This window comes from Eupeodes corollae, chromosome 1 (assembly GCF_945859685.1).
Source record: "Eupeodes corollae chromosome 1, idEupCoro1.1, whole genome shotgun sequence".
Taxonomy (NCBI): Eukaryota; Metazoa; Arthropoda; class Insecta; order Diptera; family Syrphidae; genus Eupeodes; species Eupeodes corollae.
The window spans coordinates 79704868-79728326 of record NC_079147.1 but is presented as its reverse complement, the minus strand read 5'-3'; the positions used below and the strand labels follow the sequence as shown (position 1 = coordinate 79728326).

At 31.4% G+C, this 23459-nt stretch overlaps 2 protein-coding genes across 3 annotated transcripts in view; one reads left to right on the top strand and one right to left on the bottom strand.

Annotated features, from left to right (window-relative positions):
• LOC129941305 (complexin) overlaps positions 1–23459 on the top strand; it is a 99647-nt gene that overhangs the window by 10654 nt on the left and 65534 nt on the right. The window contains exon 1 of one of the 2 annotated variants that reach the window (XM_056049905.1): positions 9064–9133. The exons of the other annotated variant lie outside the window; for it this stretch is intronic. Within the exon in view, the coding sequence (XP_055905880.1) occupies positions 9109–9133 (25 nt within the window). The 5' untranslated portion in view covers positions 9064–9108. Of the gene's footprint in view, positions 1–9063; positions 9134–23459 lie in introns of those variants that run through there. 2 annotated transcript variants of the gene reach the window in all.
• On the bottom strand, positions 11223–13678 carry LOC129941304 (neprilysin-4). Its single transcript, XM_056049904.1, has one exon. The coding sequence runs from the start codon at positions 13160–13162 to the stop codon at positions 11300–11302; it is 1863 nt and encodes a 620-aa protein (XP_055905879.1). The 5' UTR covers positions 13163–13678; the 3' UTR covers positions 11223–11299.

The following is a 23459-nucleotide window of genomic DNA, read 5'->3' as shown; positions in this document are numbered from 1 at the left end:
TAAAATCGAAAATTTTCATAGTTCTTTAAATTCCAAGTCCTAATTTAGTCATTTTTAGAAAGCTTAATGTGTCTTCGTATTGATAATATTTTGAATAATACAAACAATTTACAAAGTAAAAGGTCTAAAAGATGTGTTTCAATGTTTCAAAAACTCGACAGAAAACAGCTTAAGATTCCATTTTTGATTAAATTTAAAAAAAAGTATATTTGGCTTTTTATAAAATAAGTTTTTGGACATTTTTACATTTTTAAGGGCCCCAATCAAAATTCATCAGTTTTTTAAGTATTCTCGTAAACTATTTTATTTATTTTGATAAGATTTTGTTCGTCTTAATTCAAATCATTTTAGCATTAAATCAATAAAAAGGAATGTAATATCTTAGGTTGAGAAATTTGTTTTGGGTTTGTTTTTTTTTTTTTGTTTAAATTCAGTGTCTTCAAAATTGAGTAAAATTATTTTTAGAATGGAAATTTTACATTTGTCATCAACTTTCCTTAATATCCCATAATCATAATAACAACTCAATTAGATTAATATTAATTTTGAACAAATCGCAAGTTCAATATTTTACCTTTGAGTTCTTTTATGTTTTTTAAAGAAACCAAAACACCTTTTTTTTTTTCGTGAAAAATCAATTTTAGTACAATTTCAAGTGCCTACCAAAACCTTACTACAAACAACTAGAAGTATATGTGTTCTCCTGAATTCTGAATTTTTCGAGCAATTAAAATATTGATTGTACGTTGTTTTACGAAGTACCTTACAAATCTTCAATTCACGAAGAATTTATTACATTTCCGTAGTTATTTTTCCAAAACATCTAACTAAAAACATCAATTTATAAAAAAATATATTTTAATGAACCAACCAACCTCTCTTATATACGTATTTTTGGTTTTTTATTCGACAATTTGTTTCCTAATCCAACACAATTTCAAATCCTTAAAAAAAATAAGTTTTTTTAAAACTTTTTCTAAAAAAAGTAAAAATATGAATGAACATTCATTTTAAGAGCCATCTGCTTTCAAACATGTATCACAAATGCAATATGACCTGAATTCGCACTGGGAAACAACCAAAAACGTATTCAACCGAAATATAACCTAATTGCCTCCTGGCCCTCTTCAAATGACTCAAGCCAAGCACATCCATTTACCTTCATACCTGTCATTTTAGCCACACACATACAAAGTTAATACAAAAAAATGTATGAAGAATAAAATAAATCGGACCTCGTTTCTGAACTTTTCATCTTTTTTAGTTGTTGTTTTATTTTTCTTTCTTTTTTTGTACATCAACCATCATCATCAGGATGATGGGCAGAAATAATATAAAAAAAAGGATCTTGTATTTTTCTATATGTGTGTGTACCTTATGTTCTGGTCATCATCAATGTCCTTCAAAAATTGTTATAACAAACGTGTGTGTACTGTGTAGATATGTGTATGTTTTGTTTATTTAGTTTTATATTCATTGAAAAGGATTTTTCATTTTTGCCATTCAATTTGTTTCAAAAAAAGATTTAGTCATTCAAATAAAAATAAAAATATTCAACAAATATTCTTTAGGAAAAATTGTATGTATTTACTATGTATAGGTACGAGTATATAAATATATTAAAAAATATAATTGGCTGTCAAAAAACCCATGAGGTTTTAGGCAATAATTTAGAATATATATTTTTGTGTTTTTTCTAAAGTTTAATATGGTAATTGGATGTCTAATAAAAGTTTATTTTAACACTGGAGGTCATATTCAAAAAGTGATAGGCATGTTCTATAAACATAAATCAAATATGAATTTAATATTCAAGGACTGAAAAACTTTTTTTATAGTTTTTTTGACACATCTGATTAAGTGGAAACATGCTGTTTAGTATATCAATTTATTAAAAATTTAAATATGTGAAATTGTTCGCTAAAACATATATTTTTATTCAATCTGGACTTAGAAAGACCATTTAAGTTTCCACCATTATTTTTCAAGGTAAAACTTTAGAATTATAGTATACGAATTAATGGAAAGGTTTAAAAAAGAATCCGTTCATAAAGGGATAAGACTTTAGTCCATTAAATTAGCAAGATTCGAGTTATTAAAAAAGTTGTGCTTACAGTAACTATTATTTTCTTCAACCAACTACATATAAGACGCTTTGTTACCTTCAAAAGTTTTTTAGTTGTATAATTTGTAGCTTGACTTTTATTGAAGTGTTGATATTATTAAAATCAATTATCCTCACACAAATATTACACTTGAATCTCACTTTTTATACGAAAACACTTTGTAGAAATTCTCCAAAGGAAATGCAAAAAAACAGGAACGTAAATTATTTTTCAATTTATTTTAATCAACTATTTTTATTAAAGGTGTTATTTTTTCATACTTATTAAAATTGAAATGCCGACTTTAAACCATTTAAGGGCAGTGAAAACGTTATGTTTCATAAATAAAACTTTAATTAAATATAGAAAGAACATAATTAACGTATTTATAGTTTTTTTTATTTAATAAGTTGGGTTATCAACATAATACATATGAAAAATCGAATAACACTTTGACAAAAATTTTCAAAAAATTCGTATTTAGGGTTTAAAACCTTAATTTTTAGTAGTCCATTTTGATAGAACCCACCCTTCATTTAACAGAAGCCAATATACCTCTTGAACTTTCGACTCACAGTTTGTTAAATCACTCAAAAATCAAACAATTTAAATGATACGTCGCACAACAAACAGCTTTGATGTGAAATCCAATTGCTTTTTCTTGTTTCCAAATACCAAAACAACTTTCATGGAGGATGGTTTTCTACAGTAGAAAATACGAACTTTGGTCTAATCGTTAAAAAAGTGTATTGATGGTCTTAAAGAATACGTTAACAGTAAAACCATTCTTATAATAAATAAAAATCGAGCCAATCGAAAATGGCGTTTATTACTAGCAATTGAATATTTTCGAAGATCGAATGAAATGCCATTCCATTTTCTGCAGACAAATTTAAAAACATTCATCGAAAAATAATAAAATTTTCTAATGAATGTTTTTCCCTAAAACTTATCATTGTATAATACAAATATTTTGTGGGCTATTTGTAGTTTTTATTTGTACTAAAATAAAACAAGGTCAAACTTTCTCTTATAGTTTTAGTAAAAAAAGGGAAATAAATTTGCATCCTATTTTGAAAACGTTGGTCGATAAAGTCACGTTTTTTCCGAAACACAAACATAACAATACTTTTTAAAAGAATTAAGATGTCCTTAATTTCAATCTCGCTTTTAAAGTTTTCTATCACACCAGGTTTTAAAATACGCCCATTTAAATATGCTAAAAACATTCAAAAATGGGTTTTAAAAGGCTAATTTACAACTTAAAATATTTCTGAACAATACTTTGTATGATGATATCTTTTTATTCTAGATACAAATTAAATCATTTTAGTATCATCATATCATATTATTTATTTTATTTAGTTTTTGGAAATTCTCATTACTTAGGAGTCTTTAGGTTTGACTCTATAAAAAGTTTTAAACAAACTTTAAATTAAGTACTTGCATAGTTTAAAAAAATTCGTTTTGGAGAAAATATCTTGTGCTGTTTCAAATTCATACTTTTACTTTAACTATTTGATCAAGTTTTAAAAATCCCTGTTTTAAAATATACAACAGATTCGTTACAAGAACAAAACTCAAAAGTTTTGACTTTTTCTGTTGAAACCGTTTTAGCGCAAAATGGTTTAGCTTTTCTATTAAATTTTTGTAATACAAGTGAATTCTTAAACCTAAATAACATTTTACGAATGTTATTAACTTCACATAGGAAGTTATTCTAATTGGTGCGATTTTTTGTCAAATTGAAAATTTTGAGATTTCTCGACGTTTCAAGGTCCCTAGAGTCGAAATAAAAGATTTTTAGAAAGATGTATGTGCGTGCATGTGTACGTACTTTCGTACGTCCGTACGTTCACGATGTTTTTCCGAAGTCCGTAGCTCAAGAACTAGAAGATATATCGACTTCAAATAAATGTTGTTATACAGATAATAATGCAAAAAGATGCAGAAAGGGCTCTCAAGAAAATTGTAGTTAAAAAAAAGGTGAACATTTTTTTTTATAAATCGAAAAAAAAACTGGAAAAAAAATTTGTCACCTCGAAAATTTTACGAATAAAAATTATTTTATCTTTAAAACTAATTTGGTGCAACGAAAAAAATCGTTAAAACATTTATTAAAATTTTGAGAAAAATACAATACACAGTTATTTTTTATAAAAATTAAATTTTCACTCAAAAATCTTTTCAAAAACTTGTAATGGTGGCTTGAAATTCATTTTATTATATATTGTTCCCAACATTCGGTAAAATTTTGAGAAAAATTGAATTTACAGTTAAAAAAAAAATTAAAAGTTGGTAAAAAATGATTTTCTATTTAAATATATTTTCAAAACTTTAAGATATTGGCTTTAAACTACCTTTATCTTTTAAAAAATATTGTTGTCAACATTCAGTAAAGTTTTTAGAAAAATCGAATCAACAGTTTTTTTCTAAAAAGCTAAAACCCTGAACAAAAATTAAAAAAAAATTGTTAAAAATTATTTTCCGACTAAAATTCTTTTCAAAAACTTAAAATTATGGCTTCAAACTTATTCATATTATAAAATATATTGTTTTCAACATTAATACAAATTTTGAGAAAAATCTAATTCACAGTTTTTTTTACAAAAAATAAAAACTTAAAAGAAAATTTATCAAAAGTTCGTAAAAATTGATTTTCGATTTTAATATATTTTCAAAACTTTGAGTTATTGGCTTTAAACTACTTTTTTCTATTAAATAATATTGTTATTAAAACTCAGTCAAATTTTAAGAAAAATATAATTCACATTTTTTACTAAAAATAAAAACCTAAAAAATAAAACAATAGAAAACATTGGTCAAAATTTACTTTCGATGAAAATAGCTCTTCAAAAATTAAAAATATTGTCTTCAAACTTTGTTTTATTTCACAGAAAATATTGTTTTCCATATTCAGTAGTTATTTTTTATAAAAATCCAACAGTCCGATTTTTTATAAAAAAAAATTAAAATTTACAAAAACAGTATGCAAATTGATGTTCAGTGCTTGATTTCTTTCAAATTAATTTTATTCATCCAATTTGTAAAAATTTAAGAAATACTACTAAAATTTTTTTTCGACTAAAAATATAGAAAAACTAGATTTTTGAACTAAACTTTTTCTTTATATAAAAAAGTTGTTGGTAGTTTTAAAATGTTGAAGAATGATTCAACAAATAACTTTCTTAACACCACACGAAAACCTACTAACTTTTAGGCAAGACAAATCGACAGACTGGATCTGAAGTTATCAGTGTGGGTCGCCTCTTTTTGTATATGAAATAAACTAAATATTTTACTCAATATTGAAGTAAGGGATTATTTGGATTTGGATAGATTTTTAAAACCAATCACACAAATTTAGAAAGCCTCAAAAATCCTAATATAATTATGTATTTTTGCGAATTTTAAAAAGTAATATTTCTAAATATTTGACGTGATACTTTAATTTAAAATCGTAACTGAATTAAGGCCTTCAAAACCCATTATATTATTCTCAGTAAGAAAACTTTGTTTAATTTTATTTGTTTACATATAAATAAAAATAAAATAATACAAAAAATAATGAAATTTGAAAATAATTTTTGAATTACTATCTAAATTATATTCTTATTTTTATCTTTTCAGGTAAGCGTGTGTTACTTAATTGGGTTGAAAGAAAAATATTCGGCGTTCATTCGTCGGTAAGTTATCCAAAAAAATAATGATTATCCACACAAAAGTTTGATCGACATTGATATTCGATATTTCTTCAACTTTTATATTTCACTTTTGCGGTGAATTTAGCTAATTTAAAAAAACTTCCATAATCGTATCTGCTAAGAAATTAGAAAAAAAATTGGATTTAGAAATATTAAATTTGTAGGTAAAGGATGTAGTTTTTACAATTAAAACAAATTATTCAGCATAACTAAGGTCAAAATAATTATTGTATCGTTTAAACTATCTTCTTTATTGAAATTAACTAGAAAACATCACCTTTTAAAAGACCTTCAACCTACGTATGAAATGTGCATTTTCATTAAAATTAATACAAGAGGTAAACTTCAATATTTCGCTGGGCCGCTACGGGTATCTAAAAAGCCTTAAATCATATCAGTATCGATGAAACTAAATTTTCGACTTCAGCTGAAGCAATATTCCGACATTTTTCCTCAAGATTTTTTCTTAGTATAGGAACACTACAAATGTCACTTTTTCGGATCATCTATTGAAAATTCTCTCTTCCTAGCTTAATGAAATTGGAGTCCGAGATTTGTTGTGGTTTGAAAATGTAGTGTGAAGCTTGATATTAAAGCTAAGTTTTAATAATTTGAGTCCTTTGTTTTGTATCCTGGTAGTACCCGTTGCATGATGGTTAATGCATTGGACTGTAATTCCAGAGCCCTTGAGCTCGATCCCTCCCTGTGTCATCTAAAATTTGTTTCACAGGTACAGCCTCTAGCGAGGAATTGACAAATTTTCCAAGAATAATTCTTGTTCGGATTCAGCTTAAGACTGTAGGTCCTCTCCATCCCTGACGACAGTACCCGCACACAGGAATGGTTGAAAGTTGTAAGTCATTAGGCCCTGGTTTTCAACGGACTGTTGCACCACCCAATTTGTTTTGTTTGGATATTTATCTAACAAATTACAACTCGGACTAGGGCTTAAAGCATCGAATGAGGGAACACAATTTCCAAAGCAGATTTATAGTAATAACGATCCATAAAACCTTCAATAAATACCAACTTATTTCAAATCTCTACCAACTTGTTTCCAAATTTTTAGTCTTAGCATTTTAATATTGACATCCATTATGAAACTAATGGTTTTATCATTTTTACTAAATTATTTTTTTTTATTGATGCTATCTAGGTAAACTTTAACCGATAACTATATACAAACCTTAAAAACAGATGCGTTTTAATAGCTCTTGTCACAGATTGTAATAAGAGAGATAGCTACTAATTACCACGTTTTCAATTATAACATAGGAAATATTTTAAATTTGTATTAAAATCCATTCTAATTTTTGTACAAAAACAAATCTAATATTTCTTCAATTATCTTTTAAAAGCGGACAATCCTGTCATATTGTGAAAATGAAAATATAATAAAACATTCAAAATCTATATATATGTCTAGGTTGGCAAAACACGCAATTTACTATTAAATTTAATTTTTCTAACAAAATGTTCCTTATCCTCATAATCTTGGTTATTTTTCTACATTTTTCCCAATTATTTTGTCTCAATTTTTCGTTCATTTTTCCTTATGGTATGTGTATATGTAAAACATACCTATAAAACAACCGGACGTTGTGATATTAAATTTCCGTTTACCCAAAGCCTCAGGAGGAAAAATATTTAGAAAAAAAAAAAACAGAGAAAAACTTCAACACCATCAGAGAGTTTCGAAAAAAAAAAGGAAATACTTCCTAGCATAGAGATGGCTTACAGGGCTAAAAATCTGTAAATAATTGAAAATTCTATCTCTTGGGAAAGTGATTTTCGAGTCAATATCTTCCTATCCTCATTCTCCTAGTTACGAGTACTTCTAGGTTTAGAAAAAGAAGCCAGAGCTGCTTATGCTTATGGTACCAACACAACTTGTACTTGTATTTCAACTTCATATCGGATCGACTTGGCTTTGGCTTTCGCTTTGGCTCGATTCGACTCGACTCGCTCACTGGGGAAAAGTTACTTTTTCTTTATGATTTTGAAAGTATACAAAGCTAGGTCTTCAGCATATATACTATATATATGAGGAGCATAAGAACGTTACTATACATAGGTACGATGTGTGTGTGTAAAGACTTTCATTTACAGGGAAATAATATCTTAATACGATTTGCTTGGTAATCTTCAATTTTATTTCCTTCCAATTACCACTGGATCTGAACATCATCCCAAAGGATGCGATGATGAAGAAGAGACATCCTTTCATAAACACACGCACTTCGTGTATAGAAACTTTATTTTTCTTCTTTACAAAATTTTCCCTTAAAGTAGAACTGCTATCAATTCCTACATCACTGTCCTCGATGGTCCTCCTGTGCTTTAGCTTCAGCTTCAGGTCCATATACCATATTATGAATGTTGGTACTGCTCAGATGTCAATTACTTTCATAATACCGTTCGATGTCTTTGATATAGTATAATTACTTTTCTTCAAACACAAGGATTTTTTAGTTTTTCCTTTACACCATCCTCCATCTTTTCATCGTATGGCTGCAAGGATAGAATAGTGGCATAAGTAGTGATGTTTCTATATTTTATGTAGGTACGAGGTTTATTTTATTTACACACAGTGACTGACGGGGACGACAACTCGCATCAGCCTGATGCCTGTCATAGTGATATTATTATGTGATGTGTATTATGTCCTGTCCATCCATCGGATGTCATCGGATGGTCGTTCGATCGCACCAAAGACAGGATATTTATATTGATTTTTAAACTTTTGTTTTCATATTATAAATTAATTAAAAAGTTTCCTTCGGAAATCGTAAAAGCAGACACAAGTGGACGAACGAGCGTTCAGGTCCGCCTTCGTCCGTTGCGTCTCGTCGGTCGTTTCGTAGAGCATATCCATTATCCAAACTTTACCTCTGGTTTTACCTAACTTACCTAGATACTACATATTTATATATGTACCTAATGCTACTGTTTTATATATATGTATTCAAAACATGGCTAAATACACATGTATAAGGTTTAAGTTTTGTGTTATTTAGTTATATGACAAACTAATAAGGCACTCATAGATGATAGTACCCTCTGGTATCCTGTGTACCTAACGTATGTAAGTTTGTAGTTCTTCATTTTTTGAATTAATTAGTGAATATAAGGTTGATTATAGGTAGGTAGGTAAGTAGGTGGGTAGAGGTATAAGAATAAGGTATAGGTAAATTAAATTGGCTTTATATGACAACGTGGTGTTTTTTACATCATCAGGATATGATTATTTTATTTTAAGTTATTTAGTTTAGTTACTCGGTAGATTATTTTGCAAACGGATGATTTTTCCGCAAGAAGAAAGTAGTAAGTCTTCTATAAATATTACATACAACAAAGAGTAGTTCTTTAAGCTTTAAAAGTTAAAATTTAAGTTGGGTTTATTAACAGTTGGCATTTGAATATGCAGTTTTCCTACTTTGAAATTTAATAAATATCGACAGAAGTTAATTAGTTATTAAGAAATATGTCTGGAATAAAAAAAAACGTTTCATCAAATATTTTATTATCTTAAGGATCCGTTCTGCATTGGTTTATTAAAATCACAGAGATTTAAGCTTTGATGAAGTTATTTTCGAAAAACTTACTTTTCTTTTTAAATTGCGTGTTTTATGTGATTACTTTCCAAAGAGTGACGACATATACCTTAATAAGTGGTTTGAAAGACTGAGTTTGAGATCGAACTTTTTTTTATTAATACGTGAAAACATTATTTAGATTGCGTGCATGTAAAACAGTGTATTTCAAAATTTATTAAATGTTTAATTTTCCAACGATTGTGTTAAAAATCATATCAATATAAAAGAAACTATGAACTGATGGTTAAAATGAAGTAAAAATAGCTCAACTTTCACATTATCATAAAATTCTATTATAAAAATTTCAGTTTAAACATAAATTAACTGTGGAAAATGTTATGACTGTTTTGGGTACACTCGTCGAAAACTAAGCCCTTTCAAGAAGAATATCAAAGAAAAAGCTTATAGTGTTGGGTGAAAATTAGTCCATAGTCTGTTATTACCTCCAGTGATCTATTTGAAATTTCCCTGTCAGTTGTTAAAAAAATATATTTTCGGTTCCACTTTCTTAAAAAATAGTGTATTTCAAGTATTTCAGTGTTTAATAAAATAAATTAAAAATAGCTTAAACCCTTATGAGCGCAAAAGAAGTAATTTCTGCTAACTATACAGGGTTTTTCAACAACCTTTTTTGGTATCAGAAAAGGAATATGTGCTAATATTTTCAAGAATTCAATGTTAAAAGGTTTGAGTACACTGTGGGGTATCGGCATAAACCTTAATTTCACGGGGCTTTCAAAAATATGCTTTAGGGACTTGAATAGTGAGATTTCGGTGTGAAAACCTCTTCTAGAAATAACACGGTCATAAAATCTTCCTTACCATAGTGAATCTTGTTGAAAAATGTGTTGCTTTTTTAATATTTTTGTATCCAGTCATTAAAATCATTAATTTTAGCCCAGTAGCTAAATAGATCATTAACCCTTAAAGTAAATGACAATCACTGATCGCTGATCTAAACATATTGAAGATAAATATGCTCAAATGCTACAATTCTGCTTATCAATGTAACCTCCTTAGAGAAATTGGGCTTCAGTACTGAGGATAATTTTTTTAGTGAAACTCCAAACAGAATACGTTGTAAACGATCGACGTGCTTATGTAATAGAACCTTAAAAGCTCTAAGACTTAAAGTCTCTTTGCCAAATACTCTTATCAAAAAAAATTGGCTTTCATTCAAAACTACGGGCTATACAACAATATTTCCAAGTGTTCTTGAGCGACGAACACGATTTTATTCTGCGCATCTCTTACTATTTTAAACAGTTCAAATTCGCCCACCATCAGTTTCACTGAAGCCGACTTACAAGATTCTTCACGACAACGACTTAAAAGTGTTTTAGTTTTATGAAATGTGAATTAAAAGTGTTCACCATTTTTGCAGTGAATTTTTACAATGCGTAAAGATATTTAGGATAAGTATCACCTCATTTTAACCAATGAAGTAGTTCTTAGATGTCATGTGTCAGAAGTTAATATCTTCAAAAAAGACAGTTGCCGAGAAAGTGAACTATTCAAAATGAAACCTCTTAGTGGGAACACACCCTAAAACATCTTTTCACTTACAATATTTCCTAAATTCATGGATTAAATCCAACCTCCCATCTCCCATTAATCTTATTTTCAATCAAATCCATCTCATTGTCTTTTTGTGTTCTTAATCTTTATCCATCTTATCCCTGACTCAAAGCATATTCCTTGGATGATGCTTTATTACTTACCAATATTAAATGCCTCCCTAGTGAATATTTCAATAATAAAAACCCAAAGCAAATATTCTTACCTTATTTAAAAAAAAACACACAAAAACAAACAAATCAATTTCTTTTTGTTTTATTTCCACCTTGCCACCCTTCACATAGCTTCCCATTCCATCACATGAAATCAAATCACATTACAATACACTACAAACCTTAAGTGGCTTGAGATGACTTCTACTCGGACATCCAAATGTCTCAGCGAAATCCCTCGAGTTCTTTAAATATGTATTAACAAACTCATTGCCCTCGGGACAGTGTGTATTAACGGAAATATAGAAATACAACTTTTCCAAATTCAAACTTCCATCGCCGAGTGATTCGAGAAGACCACGAATCCGATTTACAGTATCCGTATTGCCAGCTATCCAATTCCTAAGAGCTTCGTAAGTCTGTCGTTCTGCCAATATCCTTCGCACCAGATTATTCCCAATGGCTGTAGTTAATCCAAAATTAGCATTCTGCTCCCTCAGGCATCGCTCGAATTCCTCAAATCTTTCATCCGAATCACTGCTGCGCCAACTGCCGGGTGTTAAACTGCCACCCCCATCGATCATCTTCTCGGCAAAAGCCTCCCCAATCGATCCAAAGTACAATGGCTGTGGCAGCAATTCATTGTACATGGGTCCCATAAAAAATTCATACAAATCGCTCAGAGATGCCGCTGAAGAAGAAGTTGACACTCCCCCGTCTGATGATGCCATCCGCAGAGCACTCCCAACCCCAGCATCCTTTATGGAATCTGTGAATTTTTGAACCTTCTCAATGTTGCGATAGAAATTCTCCTTTGTCAGATTCAAACCCCTATAATCCGCATCGAGCTCTTCGTCGCCATTCAAAGTCGTATGAATCATTTTGCCCAAGTATAATTTTGACTTCTGGTTGGCAATCTCATCGATCCAAATTGAGTCGGGAAGCAGAGACTGATAGACACTGCCAATTTCGGAAAACATGTTTGCCATTCGACGTCTGTCGATTGTGGTGAATTGCACAATGTAACGGTAGAGGGGTTGGAAGTACTCCCGAACCAGGTCCAAGCAACTTGCTGTGCTCTTGTCCAGCAAATAATGTATCCAAACATAGTTAAGAATGCGGGAGTTGGGCGTTTTTGACAGCATACCGAATACTTGCTCCAGTTTTTGCTCGTCCTCGAGCCGCACTCCATCGCTGTCCTTCAGGGGTTTGCCCAACACTCGACGGAAGTAAACATCCCAGTCCGTGTTGTCAAACCTCGCCTTGAATTCGCTATAGGTCATGGAGGTGGACACACCGTTCCCAGCCTCACCCACGACCTCTCGACGGTATCCTTCGAGTCCAGCGAAGTCCAAAGCTTTCAGCCGTGCTTCGCCGGGACTCATTCCGAAATTCTGCAGCAGTTGCTCCGCCAAATGGGTGTTCTTTCGCAGAGAGTACCTCACGTCGGAATTAGCCTTGAGTTCCACCGTCCTGCGGTTGCTTTTTATCTCCACGCGATGGCTGAAGAAATAGTCCACGCCGATGTCGTGAAACGCCACCACAATGTTCATCCACGACAATGGCACTCGATTCCTACTGACCCCAGTCCCCTCTATCAACGGCCAACCATGGGTGTGGTGGTACAAATGGGATTTCTTCAAATGTTCCAGAGTGCGGCCATTTCGGCACGATTCGTAAAATTTTTTCACCATCAATTCAGAATCCATGAGTTGGTCCTCGTTGTCGACATTTTGAATAAACTTTTCAAAAATCTCCTCCTCGCTGGGGCGCTGAACGAATCGGGTCGAATTTCGTTGTTTGTTGCAAATGAAGCCATGGAAGTCTTCACATGGGGGTTTGCTATCATCCACACTGGCCAGCAATTGCCGAACAAACTGAGCGGTGGCTTCTTCTATTGTCGAATTCCAGGCGACATCGGTGGTGGGGGTAGCGTTTGCGATGCTTCTCTGACCGCAAAATGCCAACACACAAAGAATACCAAATGAGAAAAGTCCGATTTGACTGCCAAATGTCCCGAAACACATGTTACCGCACACGACTATCGAAAAAGTTTTGTTTGGGGTTCTTTTAAAGGTTTTTTTTTCTAATTTTATCTCCACGGTTTTTAATTCAAAAACACGAAACGGTCACGGACAGAAAACGAAGCGACAACAAATTTCAGAAGACAACTTGAGGTGGTGAGAATTTGTGTACCTCTTGTGCTGTTGCGAAACTTTTTAATTATTCAAAACAAAAATTCACATAGGTCGGTGGCGCTGCTGGAACCCATCAGCAGATTTGGGTTTGTTTTAAAAACGTTTAAATGTCATTTGTTTTTTCTTTTTCACTTGGGTTTTTTGGGGTTTTCTTATTTTTTATTTTTCAAAACAAAAACATGTGGTTAACAATGAGACAGAATACAAAAAGTTTTCAAATTGCAGAAGACACCGTTGTTGTGCACACAATAACCCAACCGAACCAAACCGAAGCGAAAGTCAAATATAGATTAATAGGCGACAGATAATTCTGTTCTTCCCCGACTAGGTTAGGTATTTGTACAAGTCGAGTCTAAGGGTGGAAAAAAAGCAAAACAAACATTTCAAATGGCTGAGTTTCCATTTGGTGATTGTTTGCTCTTATTTTGGTTCTATATAAAGAACAGATAGAACGAAGATAGGCAGAGGTGACATGGGTCAAATCGGGGCTAGAGATAGAAATGGAAAGCTGAACTTTTTTCTTCTCTTGAAAAAAGAAAGAAGCGAGTGAAATGAATTGTAAGTTACATTATTTAATTTACGGACTTTTGACAGACGGAAAAAAGGTATTTTTTACTGTTGGCACTTAAATTATTGAACTAGGTTTCACAGCGACGTGAAGCAGGATGACGAAAATGAAATTCGACCCATCACCAACATGAAGGTTATTTTCTCTTGAGCAGAAATTTCTTACTTCCATAGGATGGTCAAGTGTCATGTTCCATATTCTTTAGCACCTGTAGGCTTACTGACCTTAAACAAAAAAAGGCAAGTTTCCAACTTTTCTTATGAATAATTTTGAAAATGTTAGGCCAGGTTAATGAGGCTTTGCTTGAATAAATTATAAAAGTGTAAATGAAAAGTAATGGATGTCGTTCATGGAAAAGAAATGAACGAACATTGAGAAAATTGATAGACGCTTGAATAAAATTCTGAAAATCTTTTAGTTTCATGAATCTCATAAACTGCAAAAAATATACTTTTGCTTCAAAAGAAAAACTTATTCAAAAACATTCTTAGAATGAAGAATCCTGATTATTTGACGAATGTTTTAAATTCATTAACGATTGTTATTTTTAGTTCTTGGTTCATAAGGATAAAACGTTGAATAATTTCGTTTAACCCGAGTTTAAAGTTTGAAATTTTATGTGGATTGGCTGTTAAAGTGAAACTAATTTTTAAAAAATATCTGTCGAGTTAAAACAACACACGTGAAAATTCACAAATGACAAATTAACTCCTGTCATTCTTGGTGTTTGAAAAGTCAGCTTGAGTCGTCAAAAATATAATATTGAGTAAATCCAAAGTTTACTAAAACAAAAAATAAGGTTTAAAAAACCAAAACATCTACTTTATCAGTAGTTGAAAGAAGCAAAATAAGATTTGGATTCTCGTTCTTTACTTTATTGTTGATCATAAAGCACACAAATTTGTCTGTTAAACAATTTTTTAGACTTAAATAACGTTCGTCGATAAATTTATCAGGTCAGGTTTCTGGGATATTACTTTTTAAAATTCGGGAAAAACACGTTTATAAAACTATAGACATTAGCTTTTTCAATAAAACCCGTGATAGTTTTAAAAATGTTTAACTAATTTCTTTAATATTCAGTTACAATATTTATAATATTTTATATTTTTTTCGAAAAGTGTTCCTAAGTTGATAGATTCTACTAATCTCAATAAATATCTGACAAAAAAAACTCTAAACCATTTCTTTTAATATGGTTTTCAACAAAAAAAAAGAAAAACGATTTGAAAGTAAGTTTTGTTTAAGTAACGAATAACAAGTTTGTGAAATATATTTAAAAAATGTAAAATTAATGTTAAAAACGGGGGTGGAGTGTTTTTTCATTCAATATAAAATATGAAACGTAGCAAAAACTTGTCTCTTTAGAAAAACAATTTCTTGTAAGAAAAATGTTTAACTTGATTTTTGTTTGTAGTAATTTAGACAAATTATCCAAAGAAATTGTTTGAACAAAGAAATGATAAGTTGGTACAAAACATATATATGATTGATACATAGCTAATTTCAACATAAGTTACTTGGAATATTTAAATTTATTCAGATTGCACGAATAAATTAGTGTTCAACTTAACCAAAATACTACTGTTCAATTCTAACTTATTTCAAATCGCTTGGTTGTCAAATTATCATGCGTTAGCGTATATTTTAGTATTTAAACGTGTTTTATGTTTGGAAAATATCGTTTATGAACTCAAAAACTGTCTTTAGGTTATACAATATATTTTACGGTAACAACGGAGTAGCCACACAAAACACAAGCTCAAGAACTCAAAGAAACAATTGACGACAATGTGATTTGATCCCAAAAAGAACTGACGCGGAGCGATAGCAAAATTCATCATGATAAAGGCACGTCTGCGTCGCGTTGTGCGTCGTCTTCTCTACATTGCCAACATTTCAGAACAATATTCTGAATTTTAAAAAATCAAAGTTTAATTCGCCAAGTTTCGATATATTCTTTTCAGTATATACAATTAAAAAACGACATACTTAAACAAAAACGGATGTCATTGAAATTCTTTATTCCTATGAAAGTACGTTTGATGCCATTATGTATGGAACTCGATTTCTTTTGCATGGCCACCACGGATAGGCTTGCAGAAGTTCAGACGCTGAACTCAATTACGACGGTTTTCAAGCATAAATCAACTGATACTGCTGCATTTTCACGTTCTTTATTCGTACGAACTTCATTAGTCGTCGTTGGCTTGCTGGCATAGACCATAGACTTAACGTTGTCACACAGGAAAAAGGCGGCCAAGTTACTGGACTATTTGGTGAGACAACACTATTTGGTCAGACAACACGTTCTACAAACTTGGTTTCCAATAAATTTATTGTGACATTCGCTGTGTGACCAGTAACCATCCATATTATCCAATTGGGACCAAAAATGTTGGATTATCATTGAACGGTAGCGATCCCCATTCACAGTAACTTTCCGGTCTTGTTCATCACAGAAGAAGTATGGCCTAATGACGCCACCGTCACACAGGCCCATAAACTACACCAACGCGTAATTCTTTTTGGAATGCAATGATGACTCAAGGAGTACGTGTTGATTGCTGATTGACCAATACCGCATATTTTTTTTTTGACGAAACCATTCAGCCAGAAATTGGACTCATTGCTGAAGATGATTTTTCTATGAAAATCCGAATCATTTTCAAGTTGTTGCTCAGCCCAATTCGCGAACATACGACGCTTCTGGTGCTTAAACGGCTTCAGTTATTGCTTCAATTTGATCTTGCAAGAATGTAGGCCAAGATCTTTTCGCAAAATTCGTCACAACAACGTCGCATAGAAACGCAAAGGTTAAGAACGACGTGTGAGAGACACATTTGGGCTTTCTGTAACTGAAGCCTTAGCGGTAGCAATATTCTCGGCACTACCGGCACTTTTTTGTCGCACTGGCACAGGAACATTTTATACTGTTCCTGTGGATTGAAAATTTTCAGCTAGACACTCAATTGATGATCTGCTAGGCCGATTATGATTTCCATACATTGGACGTATCTTTCTTAACATTTCCACTGACTCCGAATTTCGGTAGTAAATTTTAATAGTTTTAACTTGGTGTTGGCTCGTATATATTTTCATCCCGGTATGTCAAACCTTCCTGAAAAGAAATGTCAAAAGAACGGCAAGAAAAAAGTCGTCGTTTGCTGTCCCTGTCGCTCATCTTTTATAGCGCCAATTTTGAAAAACCCTGTATTTAACTTTTTAAGAAACTCTTATAAATGACTTACCAAAATTTAAATTTTTCATCGATTTTTGTGAATAGCAAGTTAAAACTTTCTTACTAAATAAAAGGTAGAAATTGGTGACCTTTTAGATTAAGATTTCTTAAAAGCTTGATTTACGAGGTATCCCTTTGTTAAGTTGAAGGTTTAGAACTCACTTTTATGTATTCTCAAATGTCTTTTGCAGAAACTGCTTGGACCAAAAAATGGAAGAAATAGTTCTTCACCTATTCTGTAAAAGCTACCTAGGAGATATCTTCTACAGTGTTTTTCAAAAAGAGTACGTAGATGTTGTTTCGTTTGCTATGTGGCACGTAGCGCCGCCGCCGGCCTGCTGGAACCACATGTCGTCTAGGTATATGATTGAATTTGGGCCATAAGAAATCAGTTATCATCGTTTTGTTGCGCTCGATGTTGATGAAGACCGCCTTACTAACCTCGTTTTCAAAAAAGTACGGACCAATTACTAGACCGCGCCAGCCCAAAATCCACACCAAACGGTAACTTTTTGAGGATGCATTGGGTCAGTCGAACCTTGTACTGTTGTAGACCCAAGTCCCGACGCAAAATTCGCTAAGTTGAAGTCTGCGAAAGGCCGAGTTCTTGTGCACTTCGAGAAATAGACTGCCTGCTGTATACTTTCGCCGACCGTGGCAATGTTCTCGACAGATCTTGCTTCCCTTGAACAAACGGGTGTTGGCTTATCGTTTACTGAACCGGTCGTTTCAAATTTTGGTACCAAACGTTGAAGAGTCGACTGTGAAAGTCCACCACGTGTACCATAAAATGAGCGCAATTCCACTTTGAACAGATCAATCGTGTTAACTGATGATTTGGCACAAGTAACTTAATAATAAACAAAAGATTTGACAAATGTCACTAAAACAAAATGGCCGCCATGGGTCGCCAAAATCTATATGCACCCATTATCATAAAGAACTCCAATTTGTTTCATTTAGATCAGAAAAAGATTGATATCAAAATGAGCTAAAACTGGCCTAAGTGCCTAAGTGTATCTTATTTCATCACGGGCAGCAGCTTCAAGCTAACCTTACTTAGCAATAGTTCATAAGGAACACATTTATGTTTGTTTTAAATTGAACATTATACTCATGGACTCATTTTACTTTAGTAAAATTGTCAACTAATGTTTTGAATAAAGATTACACTCGAAAGAAGATAACCCAAGAAATGTTTTAAAAACAATACAAAATGACCCATAATGCTTAGACATAGACATCTTCTAAACACGATAAGAATATTGATAGTTCTTGCATTTGAAAAATAATCAAAAATAGGTTCGTTTAACATAATGTACAAAGAATGAAAATGAATGTTAGACAAATCATATTCAAATTCTTACAACTTTGTAGTTCAAGGCGAGATAAAGTTTCTTTAAACATTTTTTGTTTCATGAAAATATTTTGTACAATTTTGAGTCAATTTTCAAGAGAAGTTTTAATACCTACAAATATATTCATATTGTGCGCCCATGTGATATGATAACGAAATTTAGGCAGCATATAAATGATAATTAGTTTTTTCTATGTTTTACAAGAAGAATTGTTTCGCCTCGTTTTGTGATGAATTCCAAAGGTCAGTGTGATCTAAAGTTCACGGTTTTGAGTCATGCGAGTTTTTAATCAAGCCTCACTCAAGGACTTTTAAACATACAATTGTGATGTTCATGTGAGAAAGAATGACTTGATGATGAATTCCCAACTTTTAATTAAAACATTTTTAATCAATGGTTGAACATGAATAATTAACATGAAAATCATCACTTCAAGAGTTGCTTGTGAGTTTCATTTTTCAGAAATGTTAGCCATGATTTTGGTTTTAAATTAAGATATTTCAAGTACGAAAGTCGACTTAGAATTACAAAAAGGATATTTTTTAACTCCGAACTATCCTTTTGAAGCACGAGAAGTATGCGCTAAAGAATGACGTGTGATTTTGGCTTTATATTGATATAAGTTATTCACAAGTTCAAAATCAAAAACTTTTCAAGAGAACTTGATTCTAACTTATGATGTGTTCATTTTATCATCATCATCATTATTACTTCTATCTTTAGAAGATACAATCTGTCTGTAATTATTATCTGAAACTTTTATCTCAACAAAATTCAAGCAAATTACAAAAACAGAAAAGAAAAGAAAAATACAAAAAACAACACAATTGTAAGATGAAATCTTTTGCAAATAAGTTCATTAAAACTTTGTCCACTTAAGACACCACTCACTGGAACAGACAGACAGGACAGACAGACAGATAGACAACTAGGCAGGCAGACAAACAAACAGATAGACAATTTGCAACCATTTCAGGGCGAATAAACAACAACAAAAACAAAAACACCATTAGGAAAAAAAGGAGATATATGGATGAAATTATGTACAAATATAGTTACAGTTACAAGATGTTCTTAATACATAGGTACCTACTTGTTCTTAGTAATTCTGTATTTCTTCTTATTTCTTGAGACAAGTCTCGCTAACGCTCGTTTAAAATCCGGAAATATTATGACTTTTCTGTCGCCTGCCATCAGGATAAAAATAAAATCTCTAAGAATTCATGAAATCAGAACAAGTATAGAAGTAGAACCCATCTTACTTTAAGTTTTGTTTTTCTTTCCTTTTTCCTCCCTTTTTCTTTCTCTTTCTTTCACACATACAGAGGAAGTAAAGGTGGACTTCAAAACTTTAAGCTGCTTGAAGCAAGAGTTTATAAATAAATATAAAACAAAATGTTAAGGACCCTTTTGAATGTTTCCTTTTTTTGTGTTTATTTTTGTATCTGGGTAAAAATATTATTTAGGATTTAAAATATTATTTAGGACACTTCACTGTGTCGCATGTAATTGCTGTTTATTTTAGGAAGAAAATTAAATAAACTTTAAACTGATTGAAGTTAAAATCTATTTAAACCTTTTTTAAGTCAGATAAGATACATAATCTGTTAGCTCTTATTTCTGTTCACTTTCACAATTTCAATTATTCTGTATTTCTTAGATAAGGTTGAGCCTTCTAATGCCCGTGGAGTGATGGTTACTATGTGGACTGCTATGCCAGAGTTCTTGGGTATAATCCATGCCCAAAGTATTTTCTTGGGTACTGCCTCTTGATAGGAATTAATAAATCTTCAAAGAGTAATTCTTGCCATGAAAAGTGATTTCTCAGATAAGCCGTTTGGATTCGGCATAAAAACTGTAGGTCCCCTCTATCATTGGCATGACTCGCACACAGGAATGGCTGAGAGTTGTAGGTCACTAGGCTCAATTCTAAACGGTCTGTCGCGACATCTAATTCATATTTATTTTTGTTGGGCCTCAAGCAAAATATTAGTTTAAGACTTTGGACGTTTTTTTCAGTTGACATAATCAAAAAGGTGTGTCAGATAAAGGTTTCTATTTGAAGATGGAGTACAATAAATATAGTTCTTTTTTATGGATTTTTGAGTTTAAAGAAGCAAATGTTCCACATAACGTCATGCAAGTAACTTCCTCAGCTGGCTTCATAGTAAAGCATACTTCCACTTTAATTTCCCAAGAGCTTATTGACGATTTAGGCTGTGGCACTCAAATTGCTCGGATTATTGGTTCTTTATTGTTCTACAGTAAAAAATCAAGAGGAATTAAATTGCAACTTTGACATTGAAAATTGACATCGCGAAGACGTCTGATGTAGAAAACAATTTGGGAAATTTGGCAAGCACCCTATTCTGTTTGAACTAGAGGTTACCCAAATCCATTTCTTCCATTTCAATTTTAGAAAAATGGCTCTGAAACGTCCGAAACGTTATTTCCATTTACCATTTTTAAGGAAAAGGTACTTTTTGATGCAACTGTCATTCTCTGTGTCTATAAGGTGCGGAAATTTAGAGCTCCAAATGCCCGTCAAAGAATATGATTTCTGTTGTGCGTCTTTAATTGCTTCATCAATGAGAACACTTGTTCCAACATTTTTCTATTCGTTTTACAAACAAAATTATTAAACTATTTTAAAAAAAGAGGACTTAAGTAAGCATCCTAAGTGAATTGATGGGACTCTACAATTCCCAATGTCAATATAAAATATCAAAAATTCTATTTCTGCTTATAAAAAATGCCGTGCCAAATTTTATGAAACAATAAGGTGCCTTTAGAATAATAATCATCTAGACTCTAACACAAGCTCATAGGTATTATACATATTTTTCACGTTTCACTTATTGTGAATTGAAAAGAAAACGTAAACTATTTAAGCCTTTATATTACATAAAGGTACAAAACAGTGTATACCTTTATCCATACTGTACTATATATCTAAATATATGATGGGCTTTCTTCTTCTCCTATGTTCACTCCTAAAAAAAGAATCCTTGTGTAAAAATATACCTACATAAGATATAGATATACAGGAAATAAACCTGGAGGATATTCCATCAAGCCGATGTATAAACCATGATATACATGAAAAATGTTGGCTAAGAAGGCATAAATACTTCATCCATCCATTCATCCGTCAAACTCGTAGCTTTTTTTTGTTGTTGTTGTTTGAACAGCATCATAACCACAATTTTACACTCCCTCCTTGTCCCACTTCACCAACACTTTGCTTCAACCTACTTCCTTATATTTGCTGCATTGAATTTATAGTTCGGTGTTCTATAGTGCGGTTTTTGAAAACAGAAAAATAAAAACTTTGACTTGAAAAATAATTTAAAAAAAATAAAACTTAAAATAAAAATATAAGAAAATAATAATGTGCATAATAAAAAGTGTTCAACTTGAATTAGGTTTCCTTCAGGATTTTCTGTTTCGCGTTCGTTTTTTTTTCGATTGAGTTTGCTGCGCTATAGTCTCCCGACTAGCTTGCTCTATTCCTTTTTCTCTCCCTCTCACCCTCATCACAAAAAGTAAGAAAAAATCCTTTTAAAAGTTGAAAAAAAAGAATAATGAAAAAGTTTGCAATTTATTTGATATTTTACTTTAAAAAAAATAAGGAACGAAAATGAGAAAAAAAGTAAGCGCTGAAAGAATAATGCCTTTGGAAAGTATCGAGAAAGAAATAAAGTTTTTTGTTTTCCTTTTTCTTCATCTTTTCACACAAAGCAACTTTTTTATACCCTCAAACAGAGTATCAAACGTAAAAAAAATAAAAGAAATATTATTTTATATAATTAATCGCATTGAGAGGTTTTTTTAAAGGCTATGAAATTATAAAACAATGTTTGGCTATAAAGTGAGGGTTGGTTATAGTATGCTTAACCTCTTTCTCCTTTAACCCCAATTAGCCCCGTTTTTAAGCTTATAAATAGATTTTTAGCTTGAATAAATAATATATTATATATTATGTATGGGTGTTCGTACCTAATTAAATTTTAAAAATTATGAAGACTAAAAATACCTCATACCTATGGAAGTTACTAAAAATAATGAAAAATCAAACTGAGAAAAGTTTAAGAAGAGGCTTACCAGGTTTTTATTTAAATGTCTTTTGCAAATAATTTGAAATCCGGAAATGTTTAAAATTGATTTAACATAAAATACAAAACGTTTCAAACCTTAAAGGGCTTATTACCACTCTTCACAATCAAACAAAACGAGTGTTAAAAAAATCATACGGATGTAAGGAAAATTATCTTACATAATGTACAAATGAGAGGAAAAATTTAAGTGCGTTAATATTCTTGAAGTGCCGATAAAAAAGACACTTTAAGCTTGACAGCTTGTCCGAAATTCAGCTAAAGGGTAAGCTCATGAGAATTCTATGGGAATATGCGACTATTATAATGTTAGATAAATGTTTGAGGAGATTTATGTTACTTGCAGCCATAGATTTGCTGAACCCACTATTTAATGTTCACTTTTGCCTTTGACCTTACATATCTCTATGGAATCTTGCATCAAGCTTTTAAAATAAATATTTTGGGCTTGTTAGAAACAATCTATAATATGGTATTTTTATTGCTTAGAAAAACAAAAAACATAGTTATAGACAAACAGACTACACAAATATTATAAATAGTAAAAACAGTTTTATTGTTTGTTTGTTTGTTTGTTTGTCCTTAATTCATTTTGCAACCGAGCAATATTATGACACAATTTTTTGTGTGAAGATAGGTACAAAACTGGAGAGTGTTTTAAGGTGCTTTTTACAGCGATAAAATATCTTATTCAAAGCTCATTTGAGTATATTCGCCGGTAGCACTTATAATTAAATATGCAAAATATTTTTTCTTCAACAGCAATTAGTAGCATATAATAAGGCTTTTAAAGCTAATGCCTTTGCCTATCATTAGGTGTTTCCTAAAATGACAAACTATACGG

Excerpts from the sequence above, each read along its gene's own strand:
- LOC129941304 (XM_056049904.1), bottom strand. The coding sequence starts at position 13,162 with ATGTGTTTCGGGACATTTGGCAGTCAAATCGGACTTTTCTCATTTGGT.